At 55.8% G+C, this 18,582-nt stretch overlaps 4 protein-coding genes across 4 annotated transcripts; 1 reads left to right on the forward strand and 3 right to left on the reverse strand.

Annotated features, from left to right (window-relative positions):
* Nucleotides 1-56: 56 nt before the first annotated feature.
* Nucleotides 57-2,933, forward strand: EsH8_III_000514 (uncharacterized protein; the record flags this gene model as incomplete). Its single annotated transcript, XM_083262239.1, has 1 exon — nucleotides 57-2,933. One exon carries the CDS (start codon nucleotides 57-59, stop codon nucleotides 2,931-2,933), a length of 2,877 nt encoding a protein of 958 aa, XP_083122726.1.
* Nucleotides 2,934-5,296: 2,363 nt separating this feature from the next.
* Nucleotides 5,297-7,674, reverse strand: EsH8_III_000515 (uncharacterized protein; the record flags this gene model as incomplete). Its single annotated transcript, XM_083262240.1, has 3 exons — nucleotides 5,297-6,523; nucleotides 6,576-7,006; nucleotides 7,329-7,674. The coding sequence occupies 3 exons, from the start codon at nucleotides 7,672-7,674 to the stop codon at nucleotides 5,297-5,299; spliced, it is 2,004 nt and encodes a 667-aa protein (XP_083122727.1).
* Nucleotides 7,675-14,470: 6,796 nt separating this feature from the next.
* EsH8_III_000516 (uncharacterized protein) lies at nucleotides 14,471-14,989 on the reverse strand (the record flags this gene model as incomplete). The annotated part of the gene is made up of 1 exon (XM_083262241.1): nucleotides 14,471-14,989. The coding sequence occupies one exon, from the start codon at nucleotides 14,987-14,989 to the stop codon at nucleotides 14,471-14,473; it is 519 nt and encodes a 172-aa protein (XP_083122728.1).
* Nucleotides 14,990-15,956: 967 nt separating this feature from the next.
* Nucleotides 15,957-17,969, reverse strand: EsH8_III_000517 (uncharacterized protein; the record flags this gene model as incomplete). The annotated part of the gene is made up of 2 exons (XM_083262242.1): nucleotides 15,957-17,201; nucleotides 17,256-17,969. 2 exons carry the CDS (start codon nucleotides 17,967-17,969, stop codon nucleotides 15,957-15,959), a joined length of 1,959 nt encoding a protein of 652 aa, XP_083122729.1.
* Between the last annotated feature and the right edge of the window lie 613 nt (nucleotides 17,970-18,582).

The raw sequence follows: 18,582 nt of genomic DNA on the forward strand, positions 1-18,582 counted from the left end.
TGCTTGCTCGACAACGCAACCGCTCGTTCGACAACTAATACACAGCAACCAATACAATGACCGACCCTCCGCCGCCCATCGCACTGGGGCCGGGCCAGCACCTGCGACCGCCCAGGCGCCAGCACCGCCTCTCCGAGGAGCACTCGCCCACCCGTACTCGCACAAACGACGACCTGCTGAGCCGCCTTACTCCCATGACCGCCGTTGAGATGCTTCAGTCACCAGGCACCGAACTGAAGCAATGTCTCGACAACTCTACTGTTAGCGAACAGGAATTCGCTATGCGCGCTGCTGTTGCGAGCCAGAAGATATACGAATGGCTTCAGGAGCTCTCCGACTGGCCATGGCCAGCTACAAGTGGTTCTTCCGTATTTGAGATGCCAGACACAAAGAGGACGAAACTTCTGATTGATAAAGAGCATGCTGAAGGCCCCGACACCGAATATCTTGGAAGCCTGCCAGCCGAGGACGTGGCTCAGTACGAACAGAGAGTTGACGGCATTTCTCACGACATGGACGAGTTGCGCATCGAAGATATCAAGACCCATGTTATGCACAGCCACATAATCCCACTGTCGAGACCTGGAACGCCTCTGCAGGATGCACGTTCCGTTACGGTGGCGCCATCATACCGCCGGATGGATGACCTGGCAGCTCTTCTCACAACCATCATTATCCAAGCACTGCCAAATCTTTCCAAACTTTGCCGGCTACTGAAAGTTTGGCACATTCGTATCTCCATCCTCCGTCGCATACCTGCCTTGTTAGCTGGTATTAAGGAGGCGGAACTCGCGCTGGAGTCTGCGTGGAACGTGCTCTCATCTCGAGCAGGCATGCCCACGGCGGAAGACAAGGCTGAAGGCCAACCCGAAGATGACCTCTCGCGGCTGAAGCACGCCTTTGCGGTTGTCAAAGGAGTATTAGAGAAGCACATCTCGGAATCCGGACGCAGCCTTGATTTCATGCTCGACAATCTGGAAGGGCTGCAAGATACGCTGCCTGATAAATGGCTTGATCGCATGGAAGTCGTTGAGCGGAGTTATGCTGAATGGGTGACCTTTAGCGAGCGGAAGATCCGGGAAGCAGAATGGGCGAAGGCTTCCCGGCGACGGAACTCTGTCGGACCTACCGCCGATGTCCCCACGGGCGAACCCGCCAGTAAACACGGTGCCTTGCCAGTCGCCTTGGAAGACTCACATGCTGCGATCTTGCCGGTTCCAATCACAATTAACCCGCCAGAGGATGAGCAGAGCGGCCAACCTGATTCTTACAATGAGACAACGCCAGAGCAATCGGATGGTTCAGACGAGGATTGCACTGTGGAACTATCTTCCACTCATCTGCAAGCCCAAAAGAAGCTACAGCCACCATCCAACTGCACTAGCACTGGCAGTCTTGACGGCCCTAACAAAGTGTTGACCACTAAGCGTAGCCCGTTGGCCGAGATGCAAAATGAAGAAAACACGAAAAAGAACAGCTTCTCTGGGAAACCACAAAGCAGCAAGAAAGAGTCCGTTGTATCGAAACTAAGGGCTGTTTTTGAGGACAACGCAAAGTTCGACTCTTCGTCTCCCGTGGCCGAGGCGGATGAGAATCTACGTGGGACTCCAGAAGACGACGATGAGCTCCAACTGCCACCGCTCATCCGTCCGGATCGACGCGGAAGCAATGTTTCAGAGTCTTCGACAATCATATACGGGCACACTAGCCTGCTGGCAGATGCCTCCAGCGACATGCCGGAGATCTCTGCGTCGCCGCCCCTGCCACGCCAGAAACGCGCTGCGACCTTGAGTCGGAAATTTTCCGTCGACCGTTTTATGAACATCAGTCCTCCAAGCTCTCCCCCGTTCCGGCCCAGTTACAGAGAAGACAGCGTCAGTCCGATGATCAGGCCTCAGGAGGAGGAGGGCCTATTACCGGCGCTGCCTTTACAATCATCATTCATTGACGACTACGACAACTCCTTCTCGAGCGTGGGAACGCCTGGACGAGGGTCCGGCAACTCTTCTGACGAGCATCTTCGGCAGCAGATCAGCGACATTCTGGAGTCAATCCCAGCCAACATCAAGCTAGCTAAAACCACTCCGAAGATAGACCTCAACCCACCGCCACCGGATTTGCCTGGAAAGAGACTCAAGAAGCCGTCGCGAGAAACCATACGGAGAACTGCTTCCAACATGTCACTGGCCTCGCGAACGTCTTCACGCGCACCCACACCATGGTTGACACTTGCTCCTGCTTATGCCAAGAACCCTAGGCCCAGGCGTCCTCAAAGCAGACAAGATGTCAAAGTCTACCACCTTTCCCGTTCTACGGGTGAAGCCCCCATCAAGCTCCTCATTCGCTGCGTCGGCGAACACGGTGAGCGCGTCATGGTGCGCGTCGGCGGCGGATGGGCTGATCTTGGTGAGTATCTGAAAGAATATGCCACCCATCACGGTCGACGGTCAGCCGGCGCGGCCGACACAGCCAAGGTCGAGGTTCAAGATCTACCGCGCGCCAGTAGCCGGGCCGCAAATTCAAGCCCTCCAAGCCGACCAGCTTCAGCGCTGGAGATGTCTCCCATGACACCCCTCAATGTCCGAAAAGCTAGGAGATCTTTCGGCGCAAGTGACTACGCAAGATCTTCTGCTCCGATGCTTCTTCCCGACACGCCTGCGGTCCCGCCAATCCCGGACAAGTACACGCCAACCTCGGAAGACTCCAACCGATCACGGTCCAGTTCTCACATCAGCTGGGAAGAGGAAGAAAGCTCGTTCCTTGGTCTCGCGGGCCCAACAGGCCGCAAAGTAGAAATGAGTGAAGAGAGCCGAGCATGGGTCGAAAGTGTCAAGGAGAAGGTGCGGCTTGCTAGCGGCGAGGCGCGCAAAACCTCTGAATTCGGCGACATGGGCAAGGTCGGAGGTACAAAGCGGCTATTTCGGAAAGGCTGAACATTGGGTCGCTATGGAAAAAACGACACGAACGAGGCGCAACCGGTAGGGCGAAATTTTTTTTGGTTTTTGGGAGAGCCGGGATGCCTGTTCGTATGAGAATCGTCGACATGACCTTTCTACATGATGAAACGGAGACACTTGGGCAGGCACTTGGGCAAGTTGCTTTATGCATGAATGCATGGAGTTGGGAGCGTGTCTTTCATCCTCACGAGGCAAAGCACGCCATGAAGGGAACATTTCATTATATCATATCGAAGCTTGGTAAGCTTCATCACACCGGCATAGCATGTCCTGTTATCATTTCCTTACCCGCCTACCACTTCATTCAGCCCATTCCCCCATGTTATTTCCTTGCCGTTCTGTCACTTCGCACGAATACCCCCTTTTTTCTCTCTCTTTTGCCACGCTGCAAGCGCTCAAGATAGAGAGTCGAATATTTAAAATGCCAATCAAAGTTTGCAGTATGAATGAAAGGTGGTCAGCCCCATATGCGGTTAGTAGAGATGGGTAACACTTGCAACGTCCGAGTCCGAACGGCCGTCATCCTCCGGAGGCCAGGGGTATAGGTTAGAGGTTAGATGCCCGTCGACCGGCCGTGTGGGGGCCGACAGCTGCCAAAACAAAGTAGAAACGTCCTTCCCCAGCCTAGGCACACCTGGGGAGGACCACGGTGCGTGACACTCTATCCACCCCTTACCCCCATCCCACCCATCCATACGTGTGTACACTAGAAGCATGCATCCACAATAAACCTTTGCCTTGCATGCGCTCCGTGTAACTCTACTCCAGACCTGGCGGCGTAATCAAGCTTTCGCCGACGATGGCTGGGGGAAGGGAGAGGGGGGAGCCGCTTCCCAATCCCAAGCCTCCAAACCGAATGCCCCGGCCGAGACGGGGGGGCGGGGGCGCGGGGAAAGCTAGGGGTGTCCGTGGATGAATGCCGAAGCCGACCCGAACGGGCCCGAAAAATGCCATAGCTCCAGCCTACCTTAGTTTTCTCAACGGGGCCCAGATGTCCTCTTTCTTTCCGTTGACAGGGGCCGGCGTGGGATTGTCAATGCAGGACTAATCTGGGGGAGGGGAAGGGGGGGAGGTTGTTGCCGGGGGTGTGTATACGCTACCTCTACAAGTTTTCTCCCGCGGTACACTGAGACGAGACGCCGCCGAACCTCCGTCCATCGTCGCCGAATAACAACCTTATCCGCCAGAAGGGCGGAGGAGGAAGGGGCGAGGGGGGGTTGGCTTGCCCGCCGATGCGAGAAACCGAGGTCGACCGACGTATGGCATTGATTGGATTTGCAAAAAACAACAAACGCCAAAACAAATGGCCAGGTCATGGCGAACTCGGTCAATGGGAGAAGGTTGTGTGTGTGGGCTGTCTCATTTGAGGTTTTCTAGCGCACAACTCCCGGCCCGGGTTATGTTCGTTGTTTGTCTCACTGCGCGGGAGGATACAGACCCAGGCCCGCGCGAATCGCAACAAGAGTCACAAACAAGAAACCTCCCGTTCCCGACATCCTAGTGGAAGGTGACAAGCAGCTCTCCGGCAATTAAACCCTGCGCATGTGCTCTTCTACCTAGTCGGGACTGGGTAAGGACTGGCTGCAGTAGCCTCCCCTCCCAACAGGTTCCGAGCTTTCCCCAACACACTTTGAACTGTTCACCAGTTGGAGACAGGTGCACTCCAGATGGTTTTTTTGGGGCAAGCTATTTCGGGGGAGCTGGGCTGCAGGTGGGGTTCATCCTATGCGGAGAGATTTTGGGGGATCTGCGGGAGGATGCCGGTTTCCCTTGCAAAGAAATTGGAGACGGTTCAACTCCGCCGAGGCTTTTCGTGTGTTGGTCTCCCAGCCGAGGCATCTTTGGTACGCCTAGTTATTGATGTTGCCCGATTCAAACATGTCACTGTAGGATTTCACACGAAGATGCGAGCAAAGTACAGGCATGAAATATATTTATGTCGCGTTTCCATATAGCCGAGGCTCATTGGGAAATATTAACGCGAAACCTGTCCACCTCCGTAGAACCTCCTCTAAATTTTAAAATATGCCGGGAATCAAATTTGAAGCGACTATGCGCTCGGTTTGTGGTGGCATGCACAGAGGGTGTAGGCCTCTGCGAGCGTTCCTGTAGTAAAAGCGTTGTCGTCCTTTTTGGTGACGATGAAATTTCGGTCCCTTCGCTCAAATCTCGGGACGATGAAAGCGATGAAAGCAAGGCACCAATTGCCTACCCCAACGCCAAAAAACCAATTCCTTGACGTCTCATATATCCTTTCCAAACCCTTTTGGTCCGTAAATGCAAGTCAATCTGTCCATCGCACGCGGTGTCCTCCTAGAGGCAGTAGTATGGGTTTTGGTTTAGATGCGGCTCTTCTCCGAGAAGCTGACGGGGTCGTACACGCGGTCCTTGATCCAGGCGTCCAGGGCGACGTCGCCCCACTCCTCCCACTCAATCCACTGGGACTCGGGAAGCTGGGAGACTCCGTCTCTGCGAGCCGACTTCATGACCTCGCGGGCAACGATGACGCTGGCGTCACGAACACGCTCGATGAGAGGGTAGATGAGGCCCTTGTGGATCTCATCGGCGTTGAGGGATCCAGCAAGAGCGGCAGCGGAGGTGTAGACCATGTCGTCAGTGACCTTGGAGGCCTTGGCAAGGATGGCACCAAGACCCAGACCGGGGAAGACGTAGACGTTGTTGCCCTGGTTAGGGAGGTAGGTGATGGCCTGGCCGTCGGCGGTCTTCATGGTGACAGGGGCGAAGGGAGAGCCGGAGGCGAAGATGACGGTGCCGTCAGTCCACTGCACGGCCTGCTCAAAAGTGCACTCGGCCTTGGTCAGGGGGTTGCTGAGAGGGAAGAGAACCGGGCGGCGGCCAAGGCCACCAGAGTCGACAGAAGCCTTGAGAGCGCGGACAACGGACTCGGTGAAGACACCAAAGGTGGCGGTGAGACCGACCAGGGCGGTAGGCTTGACGTACTCAATGACCTCCTCAAGGGTGCGGAACTGGTGGCCGTTGTTGTCAGTGCGGGCGAAGTACTTCTTGTGCTCGGCAAGCTTGTCACCGCGGTCCTTGGTAACGAGACCCTTGGTGTCGACCAGCCAGAACTTATCCTTGGCGACCTGCTCGCTGAGGCCACGCTTGGTATAGTACTCAACGAGCTGCTTGGCGACACCGACACCGGCAGAGCCGGCGCCCATGAAGACCAGGCGCTGCTCCTCGAGAGGGACACCGGAGAGCTCGACGGCGTTGATGTAACCGGCAAGAACGACGGCACCAGTTCCCTGGATGTCGTCGTTGAAGCAGCGGTACTTGTTGCGGTAACGGTCGAGGTAGTTGAAGGCCTTCTCAGACTCAAAGTCCTCAAACTGGACGGTCATGTCGGGGTAGACCTCGGTGACGGCCTCCATGAACTCATCCATGAAAGCCTGCTGCTCAGCAACGGACACACGCTTGGAGCGGATGCCGAGGTAGAAGGGGTCCTTCAGGTTGGTCTCGTTGTTGGTACCAGTGTCGAGGACAATGGGCAGGGTGTTCTCGGGGTGGATACCGGCGGCGCCAGTGTACAAGGCGAGCTTTCCGATCTGAAGCCACGTTAGTTGCTGGTGCATTCCAGGGAGTGAAAGTGTCACTTACAGAGATACCAACACCGTTAACGCCCAAGTCACCAAGACCCAGAATGCGGGAGCCGTCCGTCACGACGCAGATCTGAGGGCTGGGGTAGGGCCAGTTGCGCAGCATGGTGCGGATAGACTTTCGCTGCTTGATGGAGATGTACAAAGCCTCGGGGCGGGTGTAGAGGGTGGAGTATTGCAGGCAGACATCGCCAATGGTGGGGGTGTAGACCAAGGGCATGAGCTCGCGGATGTTGTCAATGAGGAGGCGGTAGAACAAGTCGAAGTTCTGGGCCTTGAGCGAAGACAGGTAGAGGTACTTGTCGACGTCGGTCTGGCGGGTGTTGATCATCTTCATGGCCCGCTGGCACTGCGTCTGAAGGCTCTCCATGGTGTGAGGGATGAGGCCGGTGAGGTTCCTGGAGACGCGCTCTTCGGGAGTGAAGGACAGGCCTGTTTCAACGGTGGCGGTTAGTTTGGAAGAAGTGTGGATGGTTGAGCGAAACAAATGATTGCCAGGGGACCTGGAAGGTTGAAGCCGTTGGAGAAAATAGGGAAGACGACAAGCGCGCCCAGGGAGTGAGGAAGCCATGCGGGGGAAGATAGGCAAGGGACCAGAGCGGGATGGGGGAGGTAATGGTGGGAAGGAGGAAAAGAAGGGAGGCTATATAGAAGGGTGCGAGGTGAAGGGATACGCCGTGTTGGGGAAACCAGTGCGGTGTAGGTAGGTTTGGTGCGGTGTAAGTGGAGTGGGAATTGGTTGTGATCAACTCACCTTTGTTCCAGAGGGGCTCGCGGAGGATCTGGAAGGCAGTGGCCTGGGTCTTGGAGACGTACTCGGTGGTACGGTATTGCTGAACCTCGCCAAAGGTGTTCTGGGCGTAACCACGGTGCTGGTCAAGAGAGGCCATTCTCATCTTCTCCTGGATTGCAGCAACGTCGACAGAAGACATGGGATTGAAGTCAGTCATTCTGCGACTGGACATGGACATGCGCTTGTTAGATATAGAAGAGCGAGAGGAGCGGGCAGAAGCGACGGACGATGGCGTAGGCGAAGCGGACCGGGGGGTAGAGATGTCTGAAGAGCTGGCTGAACTGAAGGGATACGACGCCATTGACATTACAGGCGCATGTGTGTGTGGGAGTGATGCGGAGAAGAAAGAGGAGGCGGAAGTGGGCGACGGAACGAGGCAATTAGTAGTTGGAGCTCGGAGGCGAAGCAAACGAGCAGGAGTATGGATAGTGGTGTAATGGGACCGGCCGGAACGTGTTATTAGTCGTCGATGAGAAGGATCAGGAGCAGGCGCGGACTTCGGGGAAGGCGCAGAAGAGTAATTTAGAGTATGGTGAGAGCGTGGAGTAACAAGTGTCGCATTGGATGGACCAACAGAGGGGAGAGGCGTCGTGTTCCCTGCGACTGGATCGCGGACGAGGAAATGTCGGTTTAAAACCTTGTGAACTGGTCCGGTTCTAGATGGAGGCTTGCCCAGCCAGGTACCTCGACTTAGACCCATGCCCACGGAGGATCTGAGAATGATAGGGAGAAGGGGGTTTCAAGGCAGTTTCATGAAGGAGGACGGCAGCAAGGCGAGGCGCCGGCAGAGGTATGGAGGTACCAGGTACTTGTTGATGATACAACAGGCCTGGTGCGAGAAACGGGCGGACGAGGAACGAGAATTGGGAAAGTGACGGGTGTCTTGGGATGGCTTGGGATGGGATGGATGGGGGGGGGGGGGGGGGGGGGGGGGAGGTGCACGCACACACGAGATGGGATGGCGGGAACAAGGGAGTGCGAGCAAGGGCTCTTTCTCCGTCTGTGAATGCGAGTATGTGTTTGGGGGGTGTGGGTAGGTGTGTGCGAGCAAGCAATGAGCTAGCTCAAGGCTTCGAATCGAATCGAGCGCCGAATGTATGATGTGCTTCCAAGGTTTCCAGGAGAAGGGAAAACCAAGGCGTATCCTACCCGAGAGTTGGGGGTTAGGTAGGGAGTGTGTGGTGTGCGACAGAAGTCGGATTGTGCTGCAGCTGCAGGGTGTTCGGCGTGGAGCCGGGAGACTAGGGGGGGGGGGGGGGGGGGGGGGCGTTGGATAACGGGGGCGACGAGGGTCCTGGCCGACGGGGGGAGGGTGGGTCCAGAGGTGAGACGGGGGGTATTAGTGTGGAGGGTGGGAGAAGACGGAAAGCAGACCCGATGCCAGGAATTGGCAATTTCTTTTTTTTTTTTCCCTTTCTTGTTGGTCGTTTTTGCTGCCCAATTTTGGATGAATTGGAGACGTCGAGTTTGTGATGAAAATTTTCGAGTTGGGGTAAGATGGCTGAGGTACCTTGCAAGGTCCACGGGTAGCTCTAAGCGACACAGCTACGGGGTACGGCCGGGGCGTGTGAACTTGAGCGTCAACCAGGGGTTCAGGCCGCTGAGAGGCGTCGGTGAGGCGACGGGAAGACGGCAAGGTGAGGGCGTGGTGAGGTCGGAACGGTGTACCCGGAACCGATGTTGGTCTAGGAGGTGATTCGCACTAGTGAACGGGTAGTTGGAGGTTAGCACAGGAGACAATGGGAACTCGAAGTTGCGTGTTAGTGGGCGGCCCGTTTCTGTCAGCTCACAATGGCGTAGCCGATGCGAGGCTCGTTTTTGGCGAGCAGTGAACATGGAAGCTGACGAGACCGGACGATTGAGAGATGCAACGTGGCGGGCAATCCACCGGTCAAGGGCCTGCCTACCTGGGAAGTGACTCGCAGTGGAGATGGGAGTCAGCAATAGAGGCAAAAGTCCGTCACCTCAGCTCAGGGACGACGGATAAGGCGAGCAGAGACGGTAGTCGGCGTGGGAGCGCGGGATGCCAGCCAGCCCAAACAAACAACGCCTGTCCGATGGCGAGTGGAGTCGGGCTATCCGTGTTCGCTACTAAATGGAGTGCTTTTATTTCTGGCTTGACCAAAATGGACGCAATGGCGTCGGGTTCGTAATTGGCACCTGTTTTCCGTCGATGGCGGCAAAAAAAAAAAACAAAGTTGGCAAGCCTCGTTGACGAGTAGTCCATTAAGCAGCTGCCGGGAGCCCGTGACTGACAGACATGACTGCTATTTCTACATGTCGTACCTGCCGCGCCTACCGGAATCCAGCTCCGACCACCGGATCGGTCTTTCCTTACTCACGCCGACTCGTCGCTGCCTACTACGTATGTATCCGCAAATCGAGTATTCCTTCTCACGAATTAAAGAAGGAACACAGGGGGGAAGTCGTCCACATACGTACTCTGTATTGTCCGCTAGGTATTGCCATTCGGCCCTGCCCCCCGACCATTGTTTGCTTTGAGCCACTCCACAATATCTGTGGTATTCCCTTTTTTTCCTTTTTTCTCTTTTGTAAATTTTTTTGGAGAATTTTTTTCGGCCGGTCCCTGCTTCATTGCCCCCGGTCCTCTCCTCTTGCGCCCCATTGATTCTCTCCCCCGTGAGGTGAGGTGGATTCAGCATAAACTTGCCTCACATTTCCTCTCTCAGACACCGCACGGCAACAATGAAAATGGCCTCGGACTTGACAGCTCCAGCTCTTGTTACGTATTACGGCCTCTTGGGCTGGACCTAACTGAACTTAGACGCTGAGCTGCGGCTAAGCTGAACCCCAATTGTCCACTTAGTGAAGTCATTTTTGTTGGGACATCCGTATCCCTCCCACCTGTCCAACCGGTGAGAATGCGCAGTGTCAGCACAAACTCTCCATCACACGGAAACCCCCCGACAAAATGTGTCAACTGTCGGCACTTTCGATCCCAAAAGTCGTCAGCCATGCAGCCCGATGTACGTTGTCTTTGCACTCCAGCCATCGACCCTGTCTCGCCTTGCACCTGCATCCCGCCCCCTCACACCCCTTGAGCCACCCCACTGAGCTATCCACTCTGGGTTCCTCGTGAGATGTTCCACTTCACTCATTCTCCATCACCCGCCGGACAACTCACCGGCGCTAGCCCTTCATGGCAATGACCCGTCCGGGCCTCCTTCAACCTGCAATCCGCCGTCCGACGGTCCCCGGGACGGAGCTGCGTGGGCGACTGCGACCTCTTCCCCAACCCTCTCCTCCGTGTGCACGCGACTGGTGCCTGGCCAATACCCTTCACGTCGCAATCTCCATCAGTTTGGCAAAGTAGGTTCGGCGTGTCTGACAAGGGACGAACGAGGCATCGCCGATGGCTGATACAATACACACTCAAGCACCACCACTGACGCCCCTGGCACTGGCGCCGACGGTATTGACATTCCATCTTCCCCGTCGCACCACTGCCAGGGAAGTTAAAAAGCAAATAAGGACGGAATCGGCGAGAGCAAATGTCCAAAAGTTTTGGCAAATACCAAAGGCTATTATTGAAACATACACCACAGAGCAGACAGGGGAAACGTCGAATCCCCAGCCAATGGCGGTCGTGACATTCGCTGCCCAATACCCTTTTCAGGCTAGCCTTTGTCACGGCGTCCCGAACCGTTGTCCTCCAGAGCTGGGCGTGCGTCCGTGGGCAATGTGGGAGTGTGAGAGTTGCACTGCTTGGGCTGGACGCGCCGCCGGCCTTCCACAAGCTGTTGGGTCTGGGTCGGAATTCTGACCCCTGCTCGTCTTTTCGCTAATACGACGGTATGGCGCCCCTTGGCATTTTCTTGGGCTCCTTCTGGAATCCGGGCTGAACATTTTTGTTTGGAGGAGCCCGGCTAGAATAGACGACGCTCGCGAAATCGGTCCCCCCCTATGGATACGGATACCGAAAGCATCCACTCAACACTTCGGCGGGATATCGGAATAATAGTTTGTCAGACGATTCCAGCCCTGTTGAGAAACCAAAGTACGTCAGAGTCAAGGCGTTGATATCCCGCGGGATTAGCAATCGGGGAACTCGTGTTCAACACCCGATTCGGCGCAGTTGGCTGCCCACAATCTTCCCACCATCCCGTGAGCGAGGTGGGCTCGAAACCCCCAAATCTCCAACCCATAGAGATAAGAAATGGGAAAAACGATTGAGGACGACATGTACATAATCGAAAGGGCACGAGACATCTGCATGGGCAGCATGACTCTCCCTACAAGCTCAAACTCGGCGAGCTCCCGATTTTGCCCGATCCCTCCACAGGGGTTCCGCCTAGCGGGAAGCCACAGCAATGTAAATCCACAACGCACGCTGCGGGCCCACCGGTACCGACTGCCAGGCCTCGCTCCAAACTTTTCACACCCCCCTGCCTCCGACCCTGGCTTCAATCCTGGCTTTGGCTTCCCCGACCCGGGCTCCCTCCCGACCTCACCTCCATCTACCACTCCGTTCTCCTGGCCGTCCATCGGACTCAAGTGAGGATCTTCTTGGAATTGAAAGGATTTCCACGCGTCCAGTGCCTCTTTCAAGTCTCGACGTCCGCCCCCACCCGTCTCAAACATGAATGAACCCGTTTGCAAATCACAGTTTCGGTCGTTTTGAAGTAGGCAGGATAAAGTCATGCCCCGGGTAGTGCTCTCAATTTCCACTGGTCAAGACCGTGCCAGCTGTCGATGGTACTTTGGATCGAATCTTCAGACGAAACTACGTTAAATGGACGTCTAATGTTGCAAAATCTGCTGCCAATTGTCAATGTTCACGGTACTTGGGCTTGCGCATTGACCCTGCTCATGGCGTTCGTCTCAGCGCCCTTGTCAGCTTCGGTTGCATCTCGAACTCGGGGTCATGGTTTGGAGCGGTTTGGGGCGTGCATCTGTACACCTCTATGGAAGTCCGTCCGGAGCTCCAGGCATGCCATCCACCTCGTTGATCGGTGTCTGGGTCGCCAATCAACTAGAGGATCTCGATGAGATTTGAACTTTCGTCGCGGGCATCTGCCGTTGCCCCTCTCCCATGTACGGGATCGGTTGATTCACGCAAAGCTGATTACCGGCATTTTCATCAGACACGAAGCAGCATTTGAGCGACAAACCCGAATTTTGGCCTGCCATCACCATCAAACAACCATTGCGCGTACTGATCACTCCGAGACACCATGGTAGCAATGGTTGGGCTTATCTTGATTCACCCCAGAGTCCCACACGTGCTGAGACAACCTTCTTCACGCCCGCGATCCTGCTCTCACCTTGGCATACTTGGCGTCCGGACGACGACGGCGCCAAGCTTCTTGTCAACAACGATCAGACGCGTCAACCTTAACCCAACACTTTGCCAACCATCTCACCGCTTGGACCGCGACAGTTCACCTGACCGGGCACCTGATGCTGGCCACTATGTATATTACCTAACATTACCTAATAGTATTCGCTCTCCTGTGCACTCTCGTCGACGAAAGATATTGCTGACAAACCCCCAGCGTTTCACCTTTCTCTCCCTGATAAACTCCCTGTCCGCGACGTGCCCCTCGTGGAGTCGATGCGGTTAAACGCCGGTCCTCTGGACGATTATCATGTCGCGCAAATGTCAGCCATCCCGCACCTCCAGGACCTGGACCAGTATTGCTAGCTCGCTCCGCTGGCGGCTCTTTCGAGCTAGAGGCTAGAGCTTCAACCCTCCCCGGCCCCGCATGGAGCTAAGGACGGGGACGTCGCACCCCGCACGATGCAACGCCGACAGGTCACGCTTCCGACAAGCTCCGTAAGTCTCCGTAATTCGGAACCGGTTCGTCTGGCGTGCGCCAACCAATTATTATTTTCTCAGTATCCGTACACCTCCATTCTACCCCAGTTTCATCTCTCGGGCACCAACGAGATGCCGCCAAATGCAAGATCAAGTCAAGATTCCCCGTCCTGATTGGGTCTCTGGCGCTGCAAGCTCTTCTCTGGGGGAAAACCTCGGACATTGCCCGAGTTCGTCATGGAATTGTGAATGGCCATTGTGACGGTTAGAGTTTTGTGCGTCCACAGCCTCGCCCAGTTCCCCCACATCCGCCCTCAGTACGACAACCTGCCCCACGATGTAGGAAAGACTCGGGAGGTGCCTGTCGGTACCCCCGAGTCATTCCGAGAGGGCAATACTAATCGTGGAGCTCCTCCTCACGAAAAATTGTGTTCAACAGTGCTGAAGACTTCATTGCAGAAGGGCCCCCTCGCCGTAAGTCAGGGCTGGCGAGGGCAATGGTTTCCACAAACCATCAATTTTGGAAATTGACGGCGCCCTCTTCATAATGACTGCGAGCTCCAGCTTTGTCGGGGCTTGCCATTGTCCAGAAGAAGTTTCCGGGGCTGAGAGCCACGCTGAGGATGCATGTCAATATCGAAGCGATGTCGGCCTCTGCAAGAAAAGCACAGGACCAGCACGGAACCTGCTACATGTTGACTTCTCAGTCTCGCTTCACAGGGTTTCCATCAACAGCGCCCATCACATGAAATATACAAACCTGCCGTTGCATTTTCTATGTTCCTCATGCTCAGCCGAGGCGACTGTGGCACGCTGTCGGCGTCCCGAGGCACGTTTGTTGGCGATTCGGCCGTCTACAAGTGTGGTTCAGAAACTGACCATGGCAAGCCTGTAAGGGTTGCCGACTGCAGTGGCTTTCGAATGCGGCCAATCATTATGGAGAAAGAGGCGAGGGCAGTAGTGCCCACACCATCTGATGCGCCGACCTTTTCTCGAGTGTGAACTCGCATGCCGCAAGGCCCATTGTGCCCTCGCCCATTGTTGAGCAATCGTAGAAAGTCGAGCGACATTGCAGCTGCAATATTCTGGTTGAAGGATCGGGAGGGTTGCGTGCGTGCCTCGATAGAACCACACCCATCCAACAAAGGTGCAAGCAGTAACGGGGGGGGGAGTATCCGTATGGCGCCCAGATTGCAGACAACCAATGTCCCTGGCCTGCGTTCGACTCCCACCGACGAGTTGTAGCTCCCGCTGCAATATCACATGCCGGGACTTCTTTTGTTTGGAGCGGGTATTGCTCAATCCCGCGTCTCGAAACGGGGCTTCAGTTCGAAGTACACGAGAGGTGGTTGCTGGACATGGGAGGGCCCCCCGTCCGTAGGAGAATATCAGAACTGACGAGGCACGAAGGCAATGCTTCGGGTGGCTCTTGCAGGGTTCTCTTGTTCACCTGGGGCGAATTTGCCCGCCTCTTCTTTTCGTCATCCGGCTCACTTTGTGGAGAAGGGTTGCTGGAGGTAATCCTACCATCTGCCGAGCTGCCCCAGCATGTGAAGGGAGAGAGGTCCCTTGTTGTAAATGACTCCTCACCGCGGGGCCGAGAACGCTGGATCACGGGACGGTAGATGTCGTTGCGTTTGCACCGGAGCCGAGATGTGTCAGGTCGTTTGCGGGAATAAGAGTCGGGCCCGGAAACATCTCCACTGCCATCGGCCCCGGCCACCTCGGCGTTTCGGGCTTTCGCTCGGGGCGGCTCCAAGACATTACCGGGGTGTGGCAAGCCTCTGCTATGCCCTTTGTTTTGTCGACTGGGTGAAGAAGACGATTGCTGCTGTTGGTTCATGGCACAGTATCGGGGCTCATAATACCGCAGCTCACAGAACCTCCGAGTCTTCGATCCTTGCTAGGACACTGGCAGTACAGCAGAATGCTGTGTAGGTTGCGGCGAGATTCTCCATATCTCCTGGCCAACTTGGTTGACTTAATTGTCTTTGTTTGACGATGAAGTCGGCGTGTCAAATATTCAAGTCTCTCAACCTATGGGAGTCTCGGCAACTGCGAAGCAGAATTTCGATGGTGGTGAACGCCGGCATTATTGTTTCATTGGAAGTTACTCTATGTCTGTATATATTTGTAGGGGGCGTTAAATGGGTTCCTGGGTCGAACTGGCCATGGTGTACTAGTTTCGCTGTTGCCTCCAGATTCATGGTATGATTCAGCGCGTCGGGTCGAGCAAAACGGGTTTCTCAAACCTCCCAGGTTTATGTCTGTCTTGTTGACGCAAGGCTCCCGTCGGGCTGGTTTCTTTCCAGCTGATCTTGCGAGACTAGTTGTCATGGTCAAAGGCCAAAGCTTGGTAAGCGAGGTGGCCTCCAAGCGCTCGAAGTGGTGCCAGCGCCCGAGCGTATGGATATGGATGGGTGGCACGATGTCGGCTCTACCGCATATATCCCGCTTCAAGGCCTGTCTACACTTTCGTGCGTCCTTGTGGTTGCTCGGGTGTGCATCCCAATCCGCACGACTCCGTATTGTGCTAATGTCATAGAGAATCCAGGACGCCCATGTGCCGGGCGTCCTGGTCTCGATGTCGATAGAAGGGTGGCCAGGTAACAGTGTAGCCCCTGGTGATATGTCTATAGCTGTAATGTTTGAGACAAAAGGCAGGGCGGGCCTTCGCCCGGGTATCATTGTTGATCTTCAACTCGGTCCCTCCGCCTAGGGCTCATCTCGTTCTTCGGTCTGTCATGTCGTTTGTGGTCCAGACATCGGGTTCGCACATGGTCACCTCAACGTCTGCTCGTTTCGTAGTGTTACCGCGGTCGAAAGTCGTGCATTTCGTAAGATTGCCACCCGGTGGCATCGGTTTGGCGATCGTTTCTCGCGCTCGGCCCCGCCAGGTTCATCACATCGTGGAACTTGCCCAGCACCTTATCCTCCCGCTCACGTTGATATTTCTCCGCTCCAAGAGGGAAGCCACCAAGCATTTTGTCTTCGTGGCCGTTCTCAAACGTGTCGGGGCCATGGTGGTACGACCCGAGCTCGGCTGTAGGCGTCCCAAGCATCTTGGCCTCGTGACTCTGGGAAAATGTGTCAGGGCCATGGTGATACGCACCCAGCTCGGCCTGCGGAGCCCCTATCGCCGCCGCCTCGTGATTGATATCGAAGGTGTCCGGTCCATGGTGAAAGACGCCGAGTTCGTGTTGGCGTCTAGGCACGTCTCGCACGGCTACTTCGAGCTCATGTGCTGATGGAACTGGGTCGGCATTGTGGAGATTTGTTGTCGAGTTGGCTTGTGAAGAAGCTGTTGAAGCAAAGTCGACCCGCGCTGATGATTCAAAGGAAGTGGCGGATGCCCCCGGTGCAAACTCGTTGCGTATATCGGGGTGGTCGAACTGATGGCGAGGTGCCGCGGCCGGAACTGCGAGCGCACTCGTCGGGGACGCAGCTTGTTGTTCACCGACCGAGGAACCAAGGTGCCAGGAAGACTGACTGTGAACGCCGACGGTCGGCGATCCTCCAACAGGCACTGGGTAGCTCATGGTCGCTGGAGAACCCCTGAAAGGCATTTGGTAGTTCGCATTTGCTGGAGATCCCCCCACAGGCACTGGGTAACTCATAGTTGCTGGAGATCCCCCAGCAGGCACTGGATAGCTTGTAGAGGCCGGAGAGCCCCCAATAGGCATTGCGTAGTTCCCAATGGCCGGAGATCCCGCTACCGAAGAACCCCTCCCCGTGTTGCCGCCGTTCTTTGGCTCCACTTCGCTGTACTGTGCACTCGCAGGCCGCTGACGCCGCCACCAAAAGAAGGCGATCATCCCGATGACGCCCATGATACCGATTGCGACGCCGACGCCTATTCCTGCTCCCGAGGCAGGGGTGATGCTCCAGGATGATGATTTCTCGCTTATAGTTGGCGTGCTGGTTCCGCCGGTTGGCGTCGAAGTGCCCGTCTGCGATGCAGTTGCGGTCGATGCTGTGGTGGTTGTCGTAGCTGAGCCCGTAATAGAAGCAGTGTTAGAAGAAAGCGTGGCTGAATTCGTGCTAACCGCCACATTCTGGGCATGTCAGTATCGTTCTCCCTTTACTCAAATGATGCAGAACGTTCGTACCCCTGAATAAATCGTCGAGTATGCTCCGTCGTTGACAGCACTGATGCTCGACAGGACCCAGTGCTGAGCAGGCTGTGTTTCCACCACACCCGACGAACCCTCCACGTTAACGTTCATGAACAGGTTGGACGTGGGATGGACGTCGAGCACGTAGTTGGATCCGTTGGCAACGTTGACGAACTTGAACTCTTCCGAAGTGCCATTCCATACTGATATTTCCCAAATCTGAGAGTTGTCAACGGATGAGTCCCGCAGGCATGCCACGGTGCCTCCTGTGGCAGGCTCGTTCGTGTTGTGGCATACGCCCAGCTGCTGCTTTACTCCCGTTTGGTCGAGACGCATGAGATAGCGACCTTTGACATCGCCAAACGGCTGGAATTGCCACGCTGCCAATCCTTCGGTCGAAGGATGGACTCTGAGGCCGACGTCCCGGAGCTGGAGGTTGAGGGAGAACGGCCCGGTGCTGTTGTCGACGCGTGTCTCCGAGAGGCGGTACCACGCATTCGGGTCCAATTCCGCCATCGTTCCCGCGATCGCGATGTCGTCTTTCCTCTCGTCGCCGAGGATGAGGCTACTGTGGAACACGGTTGGACAGGAGGGGACGATACGGGCAGAGAGAACGCCGAGTGCCGCTGCAGAGCGGATGGGGAATGTTTTTTGTTCCGTCGACGGTCGGCGGCCGCAAGGTTGCCCTGGATCCCAGAGAAATGACATCGCAGGGGTGCGAGAGGGCAATGCGGGCCAGATGGGCCAGATGCCGCACACCGTGGAGACCTCCTGCGCGGATAAGGATGATGAATACCCAAAAGGATCGCCAAGATCAATCTATGTACCGGGCAATGCAACGCCTGTCGAGCGCGTAGCGAAGGGCTAAGCTGAAAGTGCAATTGCAGAAAACCACACACGACAGGGATCGTTGTCCAAATCCAGGGGTTTGGGGCCCGCAGAGTGGTTCCATCTCTGGCAGCCCATTTGATGACGCAGGACATTGCTCTCTATGGGCGGCCCAATAAAAGCCTCCTCTCCCGCCCAACCCCGGACACGCTGTCAATTCACGAGATGGCGCAGGGTTCGATGTGAGGAGGAACCAAGCGTCTTGTTGGTCCTGCCGTGTTGGCATTGCTCGATGAACTTGACCCCTGGCTGGCGCTTACCTCTACTACGTTCAAGTGGATGCCCATATAGACTTGGGTGGCGCGCTTTTATGCGCAGACGAGGGGCGCAAAGTTGTTCAAAGCGAGAAGAACAAGTCAAACTCGAGGTAAGACGCCTTTCCACCCAAGTGGCATTCTCCCGAACCAAGCTTGCCCGTCCATGATGTAGAAAG

This window comes from Colletotrichum jinshuiense, chromosome 3 (assembly GCF_051148585.1).
Source record: "Colletotrichum jinshuiense chromosome 3, complete sequence".
In the NCBI taxonomy this organism is placed as follows: domain Eukaryota; kingdom Fungi; phylum Ascomycota; class Sordariomycetes; order Glomerellales; family Glomerellaceae; genus Colletotrichum; species Colletotrichum jinshuiense.